The 19,584-nt window shown below is 43.1% G+C and overlaps 1 protein-coding gene across 1 annotated transcript in view; it reads left to right on the top strand.

Annotated features, from left to right (window-relative positions):
* The window catches only part of DOCK2 (dedicator of cytokinesis 2), a 1,423,644-nt gene that overhangs the window by 136,423 nt on the left and 1,267,637 nt on the right, over positions 1-19,584 (top strand). The window contains exons 6-7 of the mRNA XM_075599153.1: positions 10,598-10,746; positions 16,951-17,086. Coding sequence (XP_075455268.1) covers positions 10,598-10,746; positions 16,951-17,086 — 285 coding nt within the window. The remainder of the gene's footprint in view (positions 1-10,597; positions 10,747-16,950; positions 17,087-19,584) is intronic.

Genomic DNA, 19,584 nt, shown 5'->3' with positions numbered 1-19,584 from the left:
ACCTCATAAGAGGGGGGACCGCCGTAGGCTCCAAAACAGCTCTTCTCGCGGGATCGACGGCCCACTCCCCTTCCCCCCACCCCCCAAATCAAGGCCGCAGCTGGTGTCTCCTTCTCGGTTCTGCTCCTAGATCTGCTCGCGTGGATCTTTCATTATTCCGCATGCGGGACTCCGATGTGGCCCGGGTTCTGGGTGCATCGTCTAGGTGCACTCAACGGGGTGGTCCTCAAGTACGGGTTCAGCGGCGGCTTCGTCTCCCACAGCGCTTCAGGGGTGTGCTGTCTTTTGTGTGTTCCCTCTCCATGATGTAGGCAGGTCAGCTGGGCTTGCGGGGATTTTATCATGCTATTCAGGTGCCCTTAACGGGTTGAACGGCCACCAGTAAATGCATCAGGGTCTCCTCCTCAGTAGTCACTGTAGACGGTGGTATCTGCTTGACACTGGGGCAGGTCTGCGGCAACGGCCAACTGGGAATAAAAAGGTCGGTTTGGTTTTCTCTTTACTTTCTTTTTCCCTGCGTCTGGGTCTGAGCAGCGGTTCTACGGGAGGAGCGGTTGGGCTCTTCTCCTTCCGTCTCTCGGCTCGGGCGCTCTTCTGACCCCCACGAGGGCGGGGGAGTGAGGCCTAATGCCCTTGCAAATGCCGCCATTTCCTCCGGGCGTCTCAGGGTTCGGAATTTCCCGTTCTTGCTGGCCGTCAGTCTAAACGGGAATCCCCACCTGTAGCGAACGCCACTTTCCCGCAGGAGCAGCGTTAGGGGCTTGAGTTCTTTTCGCCTGTTAACGGTGGTTCTGGACAAATCACTGTAGACTTGTATTCTTTCCTCTTGGAAAGTAATATCGCCTTTTTCTCGGCAGGCTGTCAGGATTCTTTCTTTAGTGGTGTAACTGTGAAATTTGACAATCAGGTCCCTTCTTCTATTTGGATCCTCCGACCTGGGGCCAAGGGCTCGGTGGGCCCGGTCTATCTCCATGTCTCTGGGTTCCACATCGCTACATAGGGAGGAGAAAAATTCCAAGAGGTACGGCCGGATAAGGTCAGGGAGAACAGCCTCAGGAACATTGCGTATCTGCAGATTCTGTCTTCTATCCCTGTACTCCTGATCCTCTATCGCGTCCTTGAGGCCAGTCACTTCCTCTCCCAGTCGGAATACTTCATCTTCGGCCTCCATTAGCCTCTGAAGAGTCTCTCCCTGTTTTGTCTCGAGCTCGGTGGTTCTCTCAGTCAGGCCTGAGATCTCCCCCTTGAGCTCCGTGACGGCTGCCTTGAGATCTTGTTGCAGTGAGGAATAGAGTTTGTTGTGGAGGGATGTCATTAAATCTTCGAGATATGCTTTTGTTATTGACTCTCCTGGGTTGTGGTGGTCGCGTGCAGCTGTGGGGGAGCCGCGTCCGTCGGCGCCATCTTGATTTTCAGGCGCCGTGCCTGGGCTTCTCTGTGCCGGCGGAAAGTATTTAGTTACCGCCGGAGTTGAGGCTCTTTTCTGTCGCGACTGCATTGCCGCGGTATTCCCCCTTCTGGGGATGTTTGCCTGGGACCGTAAGCGTTAGGGGAAAGGTGGTGATCCAGGGGGGGGGGGGCGAGACGCAAGGACGTTATGGAGGAATGAAGCAAAGTTATTTATTTATTTATTCTGTAGTGTCTGGGCAGCTGCAGTGATGTGGTACTCAGTGCTTCTGACAGTATTAGGGATACTCTGATGTTAGCACTCCTTGTGTGATGCTGGTGACTCCGTGGGGGGCCCCATCAATATGGCCGCTGCTCCCTCTCTGCCACACCACCAGGGCCTACCCCCTCCCGGCGCTCTCTCTCTCCCACACCTCCGATCCGGTATTTATTTATTTATGGCTACCTTTGTTGCCGGGGACCCGCAGCACAGACGCTCCGCTCACGCCTCTCCTCGCCGCCGCGGGAGGTTGCAGCGGGTGTTCCTCCCGTTCTGAAAGCAGGGGGAGCTCCGTCCCTGTCCACCACCGACTCTCCGGCTTCCGTTGGGCCCGCGCCTCGCAGGGGGGTCTCCCCCAGCTGATCTTCGGATCACCGAGATCAGTCTCTCCGGGGCTCTAAGATGTACCGGGGCTGGGAGCGTGATAGTTAGGGAAAAGGTGCTTATTTGTAGAATTATACGTAGGGGTCCACAGAGCTTTCCTAGGACGCAGCCATGTCTGGTGACGTCACCGGAAGCCCTCCCTCGGTCTTAGGTAAATTTTAAAATCAAGTGCTTGCCGGAGTGCAGGGCCGGTCACGTGAGCGGTTCACTGGCCCGCCCCCGACACGCCCCCGGACGGCGCGCTGTGTAAGGCCAGGGAAAGCACTTCTTTAAACAAATGTGTCTTAAGGTGGGTCTTAAAGGTGGATAGAGAGGGTGCTAGTTGGGTATTGAGGAAACGGGCATTCCAGAGGTGAGGGGCAGTCAGTGAGAAAGGTTTAAGGCGGGAGAGGGCTTTAGATACAAAGGGGTTAGAAAGAAGACATCCTTGAGAAGAACGCAAGAGTCGGGATGGTGCATAGCGAGAAATTAGGGCTAAGATGTAAGGAGGGGCAGAAGAGTGTAAAGCTTTAAAAGGGAGGAGGAGAATTGAGTGTGAGATGCGGGATTTGATCAGAAGCCAGGAGAGGGATTTTAGGAGGGGAGATGTGGAGACAGATTTAGGAAAGAGTAGAGTGATTCTGGCAGCAGCGTTTAGGATAGATTGTAGGGTAGACAGGTGAGAGGCACAGAGGCCGGACAGCAGGAGGTTGCAGTAATTGAGATGGGAGAGAATGAGGGCCTGAGTCAGAGTTTTAGCAGTCGAGTAACAGAGGAAAAGGCGTATCTTTGTGATATTGCGGAGGAAAAAGCGACAAGTTTTAGAAACGTTTTGAATGTGAGAGGAGAATGTGAGAGGAGAATGTGAGAGAGGAATCGAGTGTAACCCAAAGGCAGCGTGCTTGGGCTACTGGGTGAATGATCGTATTTCAACAGTAAAGTGAAAGGAGGAAGTAGGGCCATGGGAGGAAGTATAAGGAGCTCTGTTTTTGCAATGTTAAGTTTCAGTCGGCGGATGGCCATCCAGGATGATATTCCAGAGAGACATTCAGAAACTTTGGTCTGTATAGCAGAAACACTCATGAAAGGGTAGAGCCCCTTCAAATTTCCTTGTGCTGCAGAGATTCACTCCAGGTATATGAAGTCCATTTAAATCAGCAACATGATAACAGACCATAAGGGGTTAACACATATGATGAACAGCAAATGAGTCTACTGACTCTCCCCTAGTATGGGAGCAGCCTGGTAACATACAGAGGGTTGACCCAGTAGGTTAAGTAACCTGCTAGGGACCCCTCAAATGTATAAATAGTGCACTAAAAGTTCCCCTGGGGTGCTCTTTGACAAAGTCCCTGTGCGGACGAAACGCATCAAAGCGCTGAGGGGGGACTCCTTCTCCCCTTTTTTACCCATGTTTGCCGGAAATCAATAAAGGCTTTTATATTTTTTGCACAGTCCAGCCTTCTTGCCATTTTTTGTCCAAGCAGTGCCCGCTGATTACTTTCCTATGGAGAGGATATCCTGCTACTTTATTGCTCACCGGTCTGTATAGCAGGTGTAAGGTCAAGGGTTCAAAGGTAAATTTGTGTGTCGTCAGCATAGAGGTGATACTTAAACCCAAAAGATGTGATTAGGTCACCTAGAGAGAGTGTGTAAAGAGAAAAGAGAAGGGGTCCAGGACAGAGCCCTGGGGTACCCCCACAGAGAGATCAATAGAGGAAGAGGAGGTGTTAGCAAAAGAGACACTGAAAGTATGATGGGAGAGGTAAGAGGAGATCCAGGATAGAGCTTTGTTACGAATACAAAGAGTATAGAGAATGTGGAGGAGAAGAGGGTGGTCCACGGTGTCAAATGCTGCAGAGAGGTCAAGTAATATGAGCAGAGTGTAATGACCTCTGTCTTTGGCAGCATGGAGGTCGTCGGTTATTTTAGTGAGGGCTGTTTTAGTAGAGTGAGCAGTGCGGAATCCAGATTGTAGAGGGTCTAGTGATAAATTATATGTTGCAACTCCCTGCTCAAACCCTCTGGCAGGGACTGTCTTCACTGGTCCCCAGAAGGTAGATACGTTTTCTCACAACCCAGGTGGAGCATGTAGAAAAAAACAACAAGAAACAGCAATCTAAGTGCAGATGGAAAACTTTGTGTGGGTTAATTCACAAGATGTCCTGGCTCATTTGTACAGCCTACTCACAAGATGGAAGTGGTATATAGGCAACAACTGGTAACTTGAGATAATACATATTCAAGTTACCTGTTGTTGCCTATATACCACATCCATCTTGTGAGTAGGCTGCACATACGAGCCAAGACATCTTGTGAATTAACCCACACACAGTTTTCCATCTGCACTTAGATTGCTGTTTCTTGTTGTTTTTTTCTACATGCTCCCCCTGGGTTGTGAGAAAAGCTATTTAACATCCTACATCTAAAATATAATTGAAATCAGACCCATTATTTGTTGCCTGGGGATAAAGAGGAAGATTCTTAAGAAAAATTACAATTAGAAAAATAACAATGAATGATTGCTCATATGGAAAAACATCTATGAGAGCATAACACTGGATTTAGGGACTCTGATCTGGATATGTACTCAGATATGCATAATGCTGGTGGTTTAGAATATCTGAGAAAAATCCAGATCAGACATCCAAGATGGTCATAGCATCACATGGTACAGAATCCAATCACATTTGGTTGCAATAGCATGTGATTGCAGCCTTTAATGATGACATCACAGTTTTACCCACGCATTTGGCTATCGCGACCGAGCGTTACTGCCATCTAGCGCTGAGGTGTCTTATCCCGATGTTAGCTAGCTAATGTTGCATTAGCCATATGCAAATAAGGGCCCTAACGGCCATTGTTTTTGCATTTATTTTGCTTTGTGAATCTCTGTTAAACTTAAGGAAGCTAACATCCGTTAACTACTTAGGTAACGTGTTAGTTGCCCTGAAATAATGGAGCTTTGTGGATCTAACCCGTAGGCTCTTATTCTGTAAGGGGTGAAAAGCGCAGATGATGTGCTATTACAGGAAAAGAACCATTAAAGTCAATGGGGCTTTCATGCGATAACATGCCAACTGTGCTTATCACACCTTACAGAATAAGGGCCTTAATACCTTACTAATGTCTATATGCATTACTACATTTGGGGCTACAAGATCTTACAAACTGTGACATTAACTAGTTCTTGGAGACTAGCAAACCCAACTTCTCTTTACTAGAGCTAGCTTCCTATTTCGTAAAAAAACGTGTATTTGGTTGCTACAATAGGTGTGCACTTAGCTATTAAGTTCATGGAACTTTTTCAGTAAACCTTTAAAAATTATACTTTTCGTCTTCAGACTTTCCTGCCAATGCAAAATTACAATTGGTATTCTGTAGTCAATCATGTCAAACCTTTTATCAGAACAAACAGTACTTTGAATAACTGTTAATTAGCTGCAGTTTTCTGTTTCTGTATTCAGATCATAAGTGAAAAAAAATCACATAAATAAGTGCACACCAAAAAAATCAAACAGCAAGTAAAAAAACAAAACAAAATAAGTCAAGGTATCTTAAGGCGGTGCATAGGTAAGTATGGGGTTCTTATTTCAGCCGCCAATTACATAGCAGAAAATATAATCAGAAACACATACAAAAATAAATTAGCTAAAAATAAAATGTGGCAAATAACATAATATATCAAATATTCAATTTAGTAGATCATGATGTATCTAACGTTATCCATCCAGAAAAAATAAATGACTATATGATCAAATTGTGCTCCTATTGAAGGTAATGTCACAGTATAAACGCTTAGGGGATGTTTAAGAAAGTCACGTGTGTGGCAAACCACACCCCCAGATTGCTAGTGAAACAGTCCCTGGCGCCAGATCAATTATATCAAAAACGAGTAAAAGGGAAATAATTACTCACTCACTGCTTCTTAGATGTAAAGCGAAATCCTGGAAAAGTGTGCAGACTGTGCAGTGCAGTGTGCAGTGGTAGTAGCACAGGAAATTTCTCCCACACAGGGTGAGACAAAGTGCTTTGTTGCACGAAACGCGTCAGAGGTTCTTCTCGAGGTTCCATTTTTCTTGTATGCTACAGTGATAAGAATAAAGTACTTCTTTTAGTGACCCAGCAGTCATCAGCTTTGTTTTCGTGGCATGATTCTATACGCAGTGCACAACCGTCTCTCCCTGTTGGGAGAAATTTTCTTCTCCATTTATTTAGCCCAGAAACACTTTTTTCAAAGGCAAGTATGCAGTAGACTTTAAAAAAACTTAAGCTATCATGTGTAAACATTTTTATAAGAGTTTGTGTCTTTCCATTCTTTAACAAGAGGGGGCATAAAGCTTAATCCCAATCACAAAGTTGTGAGTATGGCATAACATTTGCAGTGAATGATGGGTTATCAGGTGCATACAATGCGGTAAATGAGCAAATAGTAGACTTGAACCAAATTGCATACTTGCCTTGTTAGCCCCCCTATGCACTCAGCCAGCCAATTCATTCCGAGTTACATACTGTATGACATCAGTAAGATGCAACCAAAACCTACGGAAGCCCACCAAGGACCAAATAGTTCCACATAGTATGGTAACTGCTGTTATTACAACAGAACAGAGTAGCATATCATATACATGTTGTTCACATTCAATACATTACTATAATTAACACAATTATAATAGTACAAGAGTTCTAGATCATATAAACATATTGATAAACACAGCAAGTGGTTGGAACAGTTCGTCCCGATATGATTGGTCTTCTTGGAGTCTTTCTTGAATTTTGGGAAGTAATTATAAATGATCATTTATAATTACACCAAAGCACACTCGGCGCAACAAGAATTGTCACAAAGTCGTTATCTAAATGTAACTTCTCAGAAAATCACACCGTATATTTCTTATGACTGCTGCAGTAGCTTCATTTGTATTTCTAGAACCAAAACACTCATTTAGTGGAATTGCATTGTTACAGTAGGACAACTCCACAAACCCATTTTCAAAAATAATTGGTATGAGTTATTAGTTTAACACTTAGGCCCAGACTCACTAAACTCTGTACAATATGGACAAATAGCTTGGCGTTACCCAAATCAGGAATAGACGTTATTTACCCTGAATTTTACGGCTTATTGACAAAACAAATGTTATGCAAAAATAACATCTATACTAGAGCTCTGTATATGGTATGGTATATGGTTAAAGTCAATATTACACTACGTTTTCTTCAAAAATATGACGTAATGTAATGAAAAAATATAAGTGCGCAACTAATATACTAAGTGTAAGTATTTATCGGTGACCATAAACCCAATAAATAGTGATACCTTAACGCACATAACCATCAAGTGTAATACATAACTTTAATTAAGGTGATAGAGGAGACGTCTGCCGCAATGAACAAAAGGGGGATGGCTCGGCACCCCCGATATAACTACAGAAGAAAAATGACAAAAAAGACACAGCGTAAAAGCTCATAGTGAAGTACAATTTAGTAAATAATAGAATATTAAAAGGTGAGTATTCTGCGTACATCAAAATAGATCAATATGAGCATGTCATGTAACAAGCCATGAGTTACGACACTGGATTGGCGGTTAGCCGGGAACAGAGGGACGCCGTTAGTTATCCCACACAGGCAGGTTGGCCTCTCTCATCAAGGCACGATCACTCCTCCTTGTCATCAGCGTCTCATCAGGTGTTCGTGTAAGGTATTGTTCCAATGACACAATCCCAAATGCTCGAAACAGGCTATACCTGGGGGTTAACGCCTATGTACTTTGCTTTCCGAGCTTGTGACGGCGGTAAAGGAACCCCTGTTTCTGCTGGTGCGGGACTTTTGAGACTTCACTCTGTTTCGAGCATTTGGGATTGTGTCATTGGAGCAATACCTTACACCAAAATCTTTGGACGGAACTCCTGATGAGACGCTGATGACCAGGAGAAGTGATCGTGCCTTTATGAGAGAGGCCAAAATACCTGTGTGGGATAACTGACGGTGTCCCTCTGTTCCTGAGTAACTACCAATCCGGTGTTCGGTAACTCATGGCTTGTTACATGACATGCTCATTTTGATCTATTTTGATGTGCGCAGAATACTCACCTTTTAATATTTTATTATTTACTAAATTGTACTTCACTATGAGCGTTTTGCGCTGTGTCTTTTTTGTCTTTTTTCATGACGTAATTTAAGTCTTGAACAGAAATGATGAAATGCAAGCGCAATTAACACTTAAATAAATAAAGTAAAAAATACATGAAAAATATACTAATCAATAAGAAAGTCAGTGAAAAAAGTGATGAAACGTTATAATATTCAATGTACAATGCTTAGGAGTAGTACAGCTCCGTTGGAGCAAGAGTTTTTCCAATGGTCTAACACAGTGGTGCGCAAACTGGGAGACTTTTTGGGGGCGTGTGGGCCGTGCGGCTCACTTACCTGGCTTCCGTGGTCCACTCATCTCCATGACAACGCGGAGTCAAATGATGCCGCTGGGCCATGTGACGTGATGTCACACGACAACGCGGCGTCATTTGATGCCCGTTGCCATGGAGACGCGACGTCAAATGACCTTGAAGCGTCATTTGTCACCGCAGGGGGGTCACGCCACAGTGGGAGAGCAGGCAGGGGGGGCACAACCCTTGAAGTTTGCGCACCCCTGGTCTAACAAACAAAAAACAAGGAAGTCTCTTTCTTTCTGCTTTACATATGTCCTGGGATACTTTGCACTCTTTATTCTTTGTAATTTAAGTCTTGACATTACTCTCAGCCAAACACTGGAATAGGACTTCTGAAGAAGGAGAGGGAAATAAAGCTGTGGCATAACACTACATTATTTAAATCATAGCTAATGGATGGTTACTTCCACCCAGACACTTAAATAGGGATGTTGTCTATTGCTTTTGCCCTATTTTAGTATATGGATGGGAATAATGCCAGGTTTAGGTATGGCTTAAAGTAATGTTATTATTTGATGTTAACATGATTGTAACTTCGTGAGTAGGGTATTCTTATGCTCGCGTCTCATTTACATATATAATTTGCATATAATTTCCCCTAACATCCGTTCTTTATAATGCTAGGCTGCTAATGTGATGTTAAAGCAGCAAAACAAGATTCAATTTATTCTATTAGTTGAAGGCTTCACTTAAAAGTTCATAACATGACGAGCTTCAATTAATGACTGCTAAAATTTCAGCCATACTGTACTTAAAGTAGGTTCGGTAACTTTTGAGAACTGGTTGTTTATAGTGCTAAAGTACTCTAGTTAAATGAGTAGATTGTACAGCAGTTTACATTGATTTCAAGCTTTTGTGTGGCAAAGTACAGTATCTCTACTAAAGGGATTGAGCAAGGTATTTTTCACTTTTCTAGTTTGAAGGAAGAAGTAATGTTGACTTAACCAATATAGCAGTACTCCCATAAGCATGAGCCTGAACAGGATCAAAATAATCAAAGCACTAAAATATATACAAGGTATTATGACAAATATGTGATGATGTGGGCCATGTTGAAAATTTTACATTGTTACAACATAGTTTCAATGATCATGGATGATGGCACTTTTCTGTTTTTCTTAATTGTTAAACAATTTATACAGTAGATCTGAGCTATTGTTACAAGAACTTGGAGAAAACCACTGTAAACATGGAATATATGAGGCTGGGGAGATTAGGGTATAATGCTCTTCTTTCTGAATTCCGACAAAATTTCCCAGCTCATTAGCTCAGATTGCGAAAGGATGCAGTTGCGCTTTAGCTCTGCTTTAGCTCTTATGTGCTAGTCCAGGGGTGGGCAACCTTTTTTTCAGGCATACCTGTCACTGTCCTAGCGCCCCCTAAATCCACTCTCTCCCCTTCCTCTCACTCAGTCTCTCCATTCTTACTTACACCTCTCCTCTCTCACTCTGCCCCCTCTCCATTCTCTCACCCATTCATCCCCCTCCACTCACTCAATTCCCCTCCCCCTCTCTCACTCAATCCCCATCCTCCTCCTCTCTCACTCAATTCCCTTCTCTAAGAATTTGAAATCGGAGAGGGGAGGGGAAGTGGGGAGAGGCCTCCGGTCCTGTGGCGCATGGGAGCTGGAGCTCCGCAGGCAGGTGCGGAAGTTGATCTCGACTTCCGGGAGGGCCCAACTTCCGTTACCGACCAGGTGCACAGTCATAAGTGGGGAGGTGGTGGGGTGTGTGGAGAGAAGGCATGTGAGAGGACCCCTACAGCTGAGGAGACTCGAGGAGTGGCCCGAGTATCATCACTATCATTACAGATGCCGTCACAGGCCACTTGTTCTAGACTATTTCTCTAAACATTTGCATATGGCACTTCCTCTCCCTCCTCCTTCTCTGGTACTTATCTCACTTTCATGACCCCATTCTAACAACAGTACATCTCAGGTCTCATCTACAAAATGGAAATAATTAGGCTAAAACCAGCAACGTGTTCTCAGTGATTACACGTTTATTCAATTTGTTTTTAATATTTAGAAAATGTTCCTTTGCAGTCACAGTTTATTGAATTCTGTAGTTATTATGAAGATATTAACCTGTACATTTTGTGCTTCTGTCTGTTCCAGTCAAGCAAAACAGAGAAGTTCCTTCAAGTGCAATCTATGATGTACGATTTGATGGAATGGCGTTCACAGCTTCTCTCTGGAACCTTGCCAAAAGATGAATTAAAAGAGCTCAAACAGAAGGTCACGTCAAAAATTGACTATGGCAACAAGTATGCGGTTTTCTTTTTTTCTATGTTGCTGCCTGATTCTTAAATTGATTACATTTGCCGATAATAAGAGAATGCCTTGTTTTTTATTACCACGTTTTCCTTTGCAATGTTCTGAAAGTTTGAATATCCTATTAATTCTAGCATAACTAAAATGTAAGCTTGTTTCATAGAATATGACGTGATTTCTTGTATATTTTATATTCCTCATTTTTTTTATGTTGCCTTTTTAGCAAGACTTACTAGTGTAACCTAATGTAACAAACCCCGAAGCCTTCCAGCAAAAATATGACTTTTTTCTAATCCCTTCTATTATAAAAGAATGAAAGCAGAAAAGAGAGATTCAAGTGCAAATACTGTTTTATAAATAAATACCCAGTGAGTGTAATAGTAATGATCTTAATAAATATATACAACTGAATGAAGTGCAGCTCCAAAAGTGGACTCAATCAAGTCCAGACAGGTTCACAAAGGCAGGGAGATCAGGAGCGCAAATACATCCAGGGTTATGTGGATAAAACAGAATATATATAGTGCAATATGTGTAAATCAGAAAGTGAAAGATGAGATTTGGTAAGTATCTCACTCACAATTTTGATGATATTAAAGGCGGTGTGGTTATACTGTATAGAGTGACCAACTCAGACGCTTCTTCCGGTATTCTTAAGAGATGTCCCTCAAAGTCAGATGAATACAGTATGTAGCCATGGCTGGTTTCTGGCTTCCATTCTGCCCTCACTAGCATGCAAGTCCTGGTAAGAGCAGGCAGTGCCAGTACCAATTATGGGGTTTCCCCACACAGGCAGTCTCTTGAGTGACAGGGGAGGAGGTGGGATTAGGTCTGAGTTCTGCACAATCCTGGGTTCAGACCTAGTACCTTCCCCCTACTGTACTTAAGGGAGTTGCAACCCCAGATTCTGTAGTTTCTCTACCATTGAGAGATACAAGGCATCATGCAGGACTGCTGTGCACTGGCAGGCCCGATCCTCTTCCCTCAGGGGGAGAGTGAGTGATTACCTTTTCCCCTGGTCCTGCTAGAGGACTGGAGAAAAGCAGGGACTGCTGTGGGGGCTCTTGACCCATTGTGAAGGTCCAGGGACCATCTTAGGGTCTTAGTGACCAGCCTAAGTTTGGAGACCAGAACAGAGACTGTATTGGGCAGAGGACTGCCATGTGCTGTGAGTGTACAGGAATAAATCCGTTCCAGTTGAATATACCTTCTGCCTGGTGTGTGATGTTACTGGGGGGAGAGGTAACAGTAGAAGATTGCCTCCATACATCTGGAGCTTATGGCAGATGGAGGCACTGTGTACTATGGAGTAAATGTTGGGTATATACTCCAGAAGCCTGTCCTGCAGTCCCCACAACCATCGGCGGACAACTCAGCATTCTGTGAGCCAACAGGTAGCATGCACCATAAACCTGGTAACAGGGGAATCTCCCAGAGGGTGGGGGAAACACCATTACAAGTAGAATGGGTAGGATGCCCACGCATGGAAGAGAGAGAAGATATAGAATAGTGCAGATAGTTTTTTTTAATCTAAAATGCAAGAAAAGTAATACACTTACAAATAGATAGTTTGTACAGGCAGTGAGACCACCCAGGGTCAAATGGTGAAGAAAAGGCTGCAGTAGTCCTTCCTTCTTTGAGATACCTTCTGTGATGGCCATCCACAGGGGAAGTTGTTAGAGTCCAGAGATAACCAAAGTAATGGCCCAGGGTCCACAGCAATATCCACCATACAACTCAAGGGTCTTCAATCCAGCTGTACACTCACCCTATGCGTTTCACTCACTTGAAGCTTCTTCAGGGGTATTTCTTATTAAAGAGCAGCTTTTAGGACTTTCTTGTTATATTGTATTTTAGATGTTACTTAGAGGGGTTGGGCTTCCACACCTGAATACAAGTCATAAAATGTTGTATAATATCTTTAGATGCCGTTTAGAGGAGCTATGCTTCTCCTATACCTGAGCACTAGCCATAGAATGCTTCATTGAGGACTTCCTTGTTTAGTATGTTGCCATGGTTATTAGCGTTGACGCATGACACTCCGTGCATCATGCCACGATAGTCGAGGGATACAAAAAGGAGAGAGGCACACCAGAATGACAGAATATACACATGAAGAAGCTCCAAGTGAGTGAAACGCGTAGCGTGAGTGTATAGCTGGTTTGCAGACCCCTGAGTTGTATAGTGGACATTGCCGTGGACCCATGGCCATTACTTTGGTTATATCTGGACTCTAACAACTTCCCCTGTGGACGGCCATCACAGGAGGTATCTCAGAGAGGAAAGGACTACTGCAGCCTTTTCTTCACCATTTGTCCCTGGGTGGTCTCACTGCCTGTACCAACTATCTATTTGTAAGTGTATTACTTTTCTTGCATTTTAGATAAAAATATTATCTGCACTATTCTGTGTCCTCTCTTTCTTCCATGCATGGTCATCCCACCCATTCTACTCATCTGACTTTGAGGGATGTCTCTTAAGAATACCGGAAGAAGCATCTGAGTTGGTCATCCTATTATAAAAGAACTAATGATTTTATGGCGAGTTGCACTAACTGTTCAGAAGACAAATTAAAATGTTTTTCTGCTCTGTGAAATATGTTAAAGAAATGGGGGACATTGTGGATCTCTGTCTTCAATACCCTTCACTGAAGAACACTACAGTATGTATCTCCTTTAAACAGCAAAAGTGTGGAAATTTGGCGACCTCAATCACGGGGCTTTCATTTTATAATAAATTCACTGTACTGTATATATACTATCACTTGTGTCATTATCTATATAACAATATATTACAATTTTATTACTTTTGATAAACTGTATTAATGGAGTTTACTCTCTGGTTCCCTGATGAGTATCCCAATGGCTCTATACATTTTTGCTGACTTAGGATATTGGTATCTTAGACTTACTAAGTGCTTCTAAAGATATGTACATTGAGTGCAATTAACAGGGATCTGCTGTGACTATCTTGTTACGTATTTGTTGTTTCTATGTATATATTACTATCCCTATGCACCTTGCACTTCTTACTATAATCGCTTTCGGATTTTGGCAGAGTGGGGAGTTAACATACATAGGGGGTCATTCACTAAGCTCGGTTAAGCCGTTTTAAGAGCGCAAAGTGCTCTTAGAACGTGATGTTGCGCTGAACACAATGCACTAAGCCACGCAAACAGGCACTTTGCGCTCTAAAACTGACTTTTTTCAGGAAATTTTTCTAAGTCCAACTTTACTCGTTCGTTACCCTGTTTGCGTTAAATTCTGCCCTTAAGTGGGATGCACTAAGCAACGCAACCTTAGCATACGCGAAAGTTGCGTTCAACAGAACACGTCAGCTCAAGGTAGACGCAAAAAAAGCTGGACTTTGAAAAATTTCTTGCTTTACATTTTTGCATGCGCAACACCCATACAACAGGCCGGCGGGTGTCTCCGGCTGACTCCGCGGCCGTCCCGGGGTCCCCGCGGGAGTCCCGGGGTACCCGCGGGCCTGCGGTACCAATGTTGTGCCTACAAAAATACTAAACATTATTTCTAACTAAATATACCCCCCTAACACATACAGTACAATAATGTGTAAAATAACTATTATCCAGATATGGATAATAGATTATTTGCCCATTATTAAACACTGCATTAGCATACCTAAATAAAAACAGTAGCCAGCTAATCCAATGAATAAAAGCTGTAACAACATCAACAATTAATTAATTAAATATATTACTTACCATTAGAAGCGGTGGCCCTCCGACTCCCGGGGTAACAGGAAGCTCACGTAGCTTGAAGGCCTCCAACAGCATCCGATGCCATCCGCCATGAAGATCTGGATCATGTACCCAAATCTTCCTTTTTCTTTCTTTAATCACCTTCTTCTATCTTCATCTGTCACCATTTCTTGATCTTCTTTATCTTCTATCTTCATTTGTCAATCCAAAAAAAACCCATGGTAAATCCCAACCGATGTTGTCTCGTCGTCTTCTTGGGCTCAAATGAGGCATCACTGCCTTAAATAGGGTTTGTGACGTCACATTTAGCCTCAAAATGGTTAATAGCCACCAGATTGGCTGTTCAAACCATGTTCCGACTTTTTTTTTACATAACGTCACTTAAAGGGAATGATGCCAGCCAATCAGAATGGCTGTGCTTCATCTTAAAGGCAAATGAAGCACAGCCATTCTGATTGGCTGGCATCATTCCATTTAAGTGACGTCATGTAAAAAAAAAAATTTAAGTCGGAACAGGGTTTGAACAACCAATCAGGTGGCTGTTAACCATTTTGAGGCTAAATGTGACGTCACAAGCCCTATTTAAGGCCGTGACGCCTCATTTGAGCCCAAGAAGACGACGAGACAACATCGGTTGGGATTTACCATGGGTTTTTTTTTGGTTTGACAGATGAAGATAGAAGATAAAGAAGATCAAGAAATGGTGACAGATGAAGATAGAAGAAGGTGATTAAAGAAAGAAAAAAGAAGATTTGGGTACCTGATCCGGATCTTCATGGCGGATGGCATCGGATGCTGTTGGAGGCCTTCAAGGTACGTGAGCTTCCTGTTACCCAGGAAGTCGGAGGGCCACCGCTTCTAATGGTAAGTAATATATTGAATGTTTGTAAATGTCTCTTTTTAAAGGTTTCTTCATTGGATGTTTTTTTTTTGGGGGGGGGAGGCACATTGACTGATAATTTATTAATCTGTACCACTTTAGGGTACAGATTAATACATTATTATGCCAATATTTGGGGGGCATTTGTGGCTTGGTATTGCTGTTGGGTTTTTTTATTTCAATTTCTTATGCGGATGTGATTGTTTGTTTTTTTCCTGCTTAATGTAATAAAATGTTTGCGATTGCTGTTCGTTTGTAGTTAATGTTGTATTATGTTAGCTAATGCGTTTTATGGTTATTTCAGATATTGTTTGAATTTATTTCTTTGTCTTTTAATGTTTACATTCATTAATTTTGTAGTAATTCATTGGTTTGATTGGTTAGTGTTACTATACATTTTGAGTTGGTTTAGGAATTAATTGGTTTCATTGGTTAATGGTTTAATTAATTAATTGTTGATGTTGTTACTGCTTGTATTCATTGGATTAGCTGGCTACTGTTTTTATTTACTTTATTTAGGTATGCTAACGCAGTGTTTAATAATGGGCAAATAATCTATTATCCATATCTGGATAATAGTAATTTTGCACATTATTGTACTGTATGTGTTAGGGCGGGGGGCGGGGGTGGGGGGTTGTGTATTGATGTTTGTTAATTCTTTTTTTAATATACATGTGTTTCATAGTGTACATGTGCAGGGGGTCTCCGGAGCTGAACAGCATTGGTTTCAGGGGATATCCCCTGCACTTTCAAGCGTCACGTGACCGGGACATTGAAATTCTGCAGGGGCTACCGGCACCCCATAACAGGGCCTGTATCTCCAGAAGTAGGGGGTCCTCGGACCTGAAACCAATGCTGTTAAGCTCTGGAGACCCCCTGCTCATGTACACTATTATTCAAATGTATTTATTTAGTGTACGATCGCCTGTAACAGCCTTGCATGGAGATGGCAAATGTTACATGTGGCTTTTTTTTCTAGCAGCTAGCGTACGTGAAGTTTAAGAACGCTAGCAGGGGGAAAAAAAGCAACACATACGCTGTGGGTGTTTTGAGCACGTACGTTAAAAAATGGGCTCAAGGCCTTAGTGAATCGCGTCCCCGGCCTCACTTTTTAATGGATGTGCTTTTTTTGAACATCAGAACGCAAACCCATTGAGCTTAGTTCATAGCCCCCATAGTGGTTTCACAGTATTTTTCTACTAGTTTTCCCCCCAGATCTGCAGCTTGTAGACTTTGAGAAATAACCCCAATACGTTCATTTAACTTAAAAATGAATGCAATTTTTCCTTTTTCATTCAAATTATGAAACACTCAGAACTATATGAACAGATTCCTAAAGTAGTGGTTTTCTATTTTGCTATTCATGTACAGTATTACATTATATATGCAGTCACTGTTCTTCAAGTTTTAGAAAAGGCCAGAATATAATTTATTGTTTAGTCAAATGAATGTCTTGAAAGTTCTGGAAAGCATAGGTGCTGTTTCTAATACAAACAGATGTTGAATTATTTTCCTCATATAAAAAACCTGAGGTTTAGCAGAAGCTGAAATGTTCATTTCCTTGTAATGTAGTGTATTTTTTTTTATTTACAGGATTCTTGAACTCGATTTAATTGTGAGAGATGAAGATGGAAATATTTTGGATCCAGACAAAACTAGTGTGATTAGCTTGTTTCACGCCCACAAAGAAGCAACTGAGAAAATAACAGAGCGCATCAAAGAAGAAATGGTAACTAACAATCTTTCTAAGAAATGTGTCCAAAATGTTGCACCTTCTAAAGAGTTTATAGATGTTTTAGAAATTATTTTGTTAACATTCTTGGCATACTGTATTTATTTAGTGTGGAATTCTCTATGATTTAGGGACATAATTCACTACATGGTTTTGTAGCCTTATAGCACATGGCTACAAAACTGTCATTCAGTAAAGTTTGCACTGTGTGATCAAAATTACCAACACTGTGCATCTAACCTAGTTGTGGACAACATGATATAACACCTCACCCTCGAGCTCTGACAAAATCTACACATTACCCATAGCATTCACTGAGGCAATAGCACACATAATGGGAGCGTGGGAGACGTGAGGGAGAGAGTGACATGGCGAGGGGGGGAGGAGGCAGTGGCATAACCACAGCATAAGGGGGCCCACGAGCATTTCACTTACCTGCCGGCCTTCATCCCGCAACATTGCAACGTCATGACGCCATGACATCGTAGTGTCATATGACGCCATGACATCGATGGAGGAGGGCTGCTCTCTTACAGAGGACCCGCTCTCTCCCCCGGCAATTAGTTTCATTGCTGTGAGGAAGAACGCAGGGCTTATGTAACCGCTTGGGGTTCATAACAAGTCGGAGGGTCTCGACTCCCTTCGGGCCTCCCCTGAGCAGGGGCCCCCTCTCCCCCAGGATGTGCCTGGGTATCTAGGGCGGCAGTTACACCACTGGAGAAGAGGAGAGAGTGACATGGAAGGGAGGCAGAGTGACATGGTGGGGAACCAAATGTAGGTAAGTTTGCACATCTCAAGCCGTTGACATGAGTTGGTAGTGGGGAGAGAAAGTTGCATGGATGGAGTGGGTGACATGGAGGGGAAGTACATGACATGGATAGGGGATTCGGTGTCAATGAGGGTGGAGTGAGTGACATGATAAGGAGAGTGATGAGGGGAACTAGCGTGGCATGGGGGGAGAGAGAAAGTACCCTGGGGGGGGGAGGGGGTAACATGGGTGAGAGAGTGGTTGACATGGGTAAGGGTTTGAGATGGGAGAGGACGACATGGGGGGGTTGTACCTCTCTCACTGGTTACAGGTGCAGGATGGTGCGCCTCTCCAACCCCTCATGTCAGCTGCTTATTGCCACTAATTAATAGTGTGCCACTCCTCTTCTTACCCCCGGGAGTAGTGTTGAGCAAAGGAGAAGGGGGGGGGACGCTGTTCCTGAGCGGGCTGTTATTCATCATCTGATTGGAGGTTCTTATCACAGTAACAACGTCCCTGCACCAATGATCTTAACCCATTGCAGGAACATATAAAGCATAAAGAAAATCAATACAATGAAACACTTATTTTTGCTTTGTTGTATAATATCTCCAGAGGTGTGGCAACATTTTGACTGTGAGGTTCGAAAGCTTGTACACTGTAAACAATTTGTGGTCAAATAAAAGGTATAATACTTAGGGTGCCTATTTTCTTTTTTTATTTTGAAATAATGGAACACTGTGGCTACTATTCTTTTTAATCTCAAAATGGGAGATGGGAGATGTGTGGTGTAAACATCCCTCTGGCCAGTTCATTTAAAATGTGCTTCTTGTGGTTTACAATGGTGTCTATTATAGCATACAGAAAAGGTACAACATGCTGTATACAGCTTGATAAAAGAAGCATATATTATGTCTTGTTCTTTATAATTTTCTGTCTTATATCGTAAAGAAAAGTAAAATATGAATCTTGAATGAGAACACATTGTTCAACCTTAATGTATTCATAATACTCATATGCATAGGAAAGAGACACAATCTAAAATGCCTTAGCAAGAAACATAGATTGTGTTTGTTTTTGTTGGATATGCACCTGGTGTACATGTGCATTCTTGTGCAAAAAGGTTATACTATACAACAATAAAAGTAATCATACATGTACAGTAATTAGATTCTGTTACACGGGTTTTCATTCATTCAATTACTGTAAACACAACTCCATTATTTTACTGTCTATAGCAGCAGATGTCTCCTACTGCATACTATTAGAAGTTTAAGATGCTAAACTGTAACTTGTTTTGAATACTCTGATAAATATGATTTTGGCACACGTCATAGAACACAATGCTTATGTTACATATAAGAGTAATACGTTTGTGGCCAGGTCCCCCTGAGTCCCTCTTGCTGCCCTCACTTGGAATGTGGCTGCGGCTGGCAGTGGAGGCTAGGGCAGGGGCAGTGGCAGGTGGGGGAAGGTGCAGGAGCCTGTGGGTAGTCCGGAGAGGCGACAGTGTCGCTGGAGGTTCGCAGCGGCTCCATTTGCAGGGTGCTGCCATCTTACTGCAGACGCGCTTGCGCAGTGAAGCCTAGCACGTGCGCAGAAGGGTCCCGACAGCCGGTGGCCATTTAGAAGCTTGCGCATGCGCAGTGCAAGCGTAATAGCGGTGGCCATTACAGAATAAGGCTCTGCAAGGGACTACAATCCCCAGCAGCCCCAGGGGCTGCGAGTTACATGTAGCACAGCCAGC

The sequence above is a fragment of the Ascaphus truei genome, chromosome 5 (genome assembly GCF_040206685.1).
Source record: "Ascaphus truei isolate aAscTru1 chromosome 5, aAscTru1.hap1, whole genome shotgun sequence".
NCBI classification, from domain to species: domain Eukaryota; kingdom Metazoa; phylum Chordata; class Amphibia; order Anura; family Ascaphidae; genus Ascaphus; species Ascaphus truei.
Note: the sequence above shows the minus strand (reverse complement) of the source record. Positions and strands in the feature narration are given on the sequence as shown.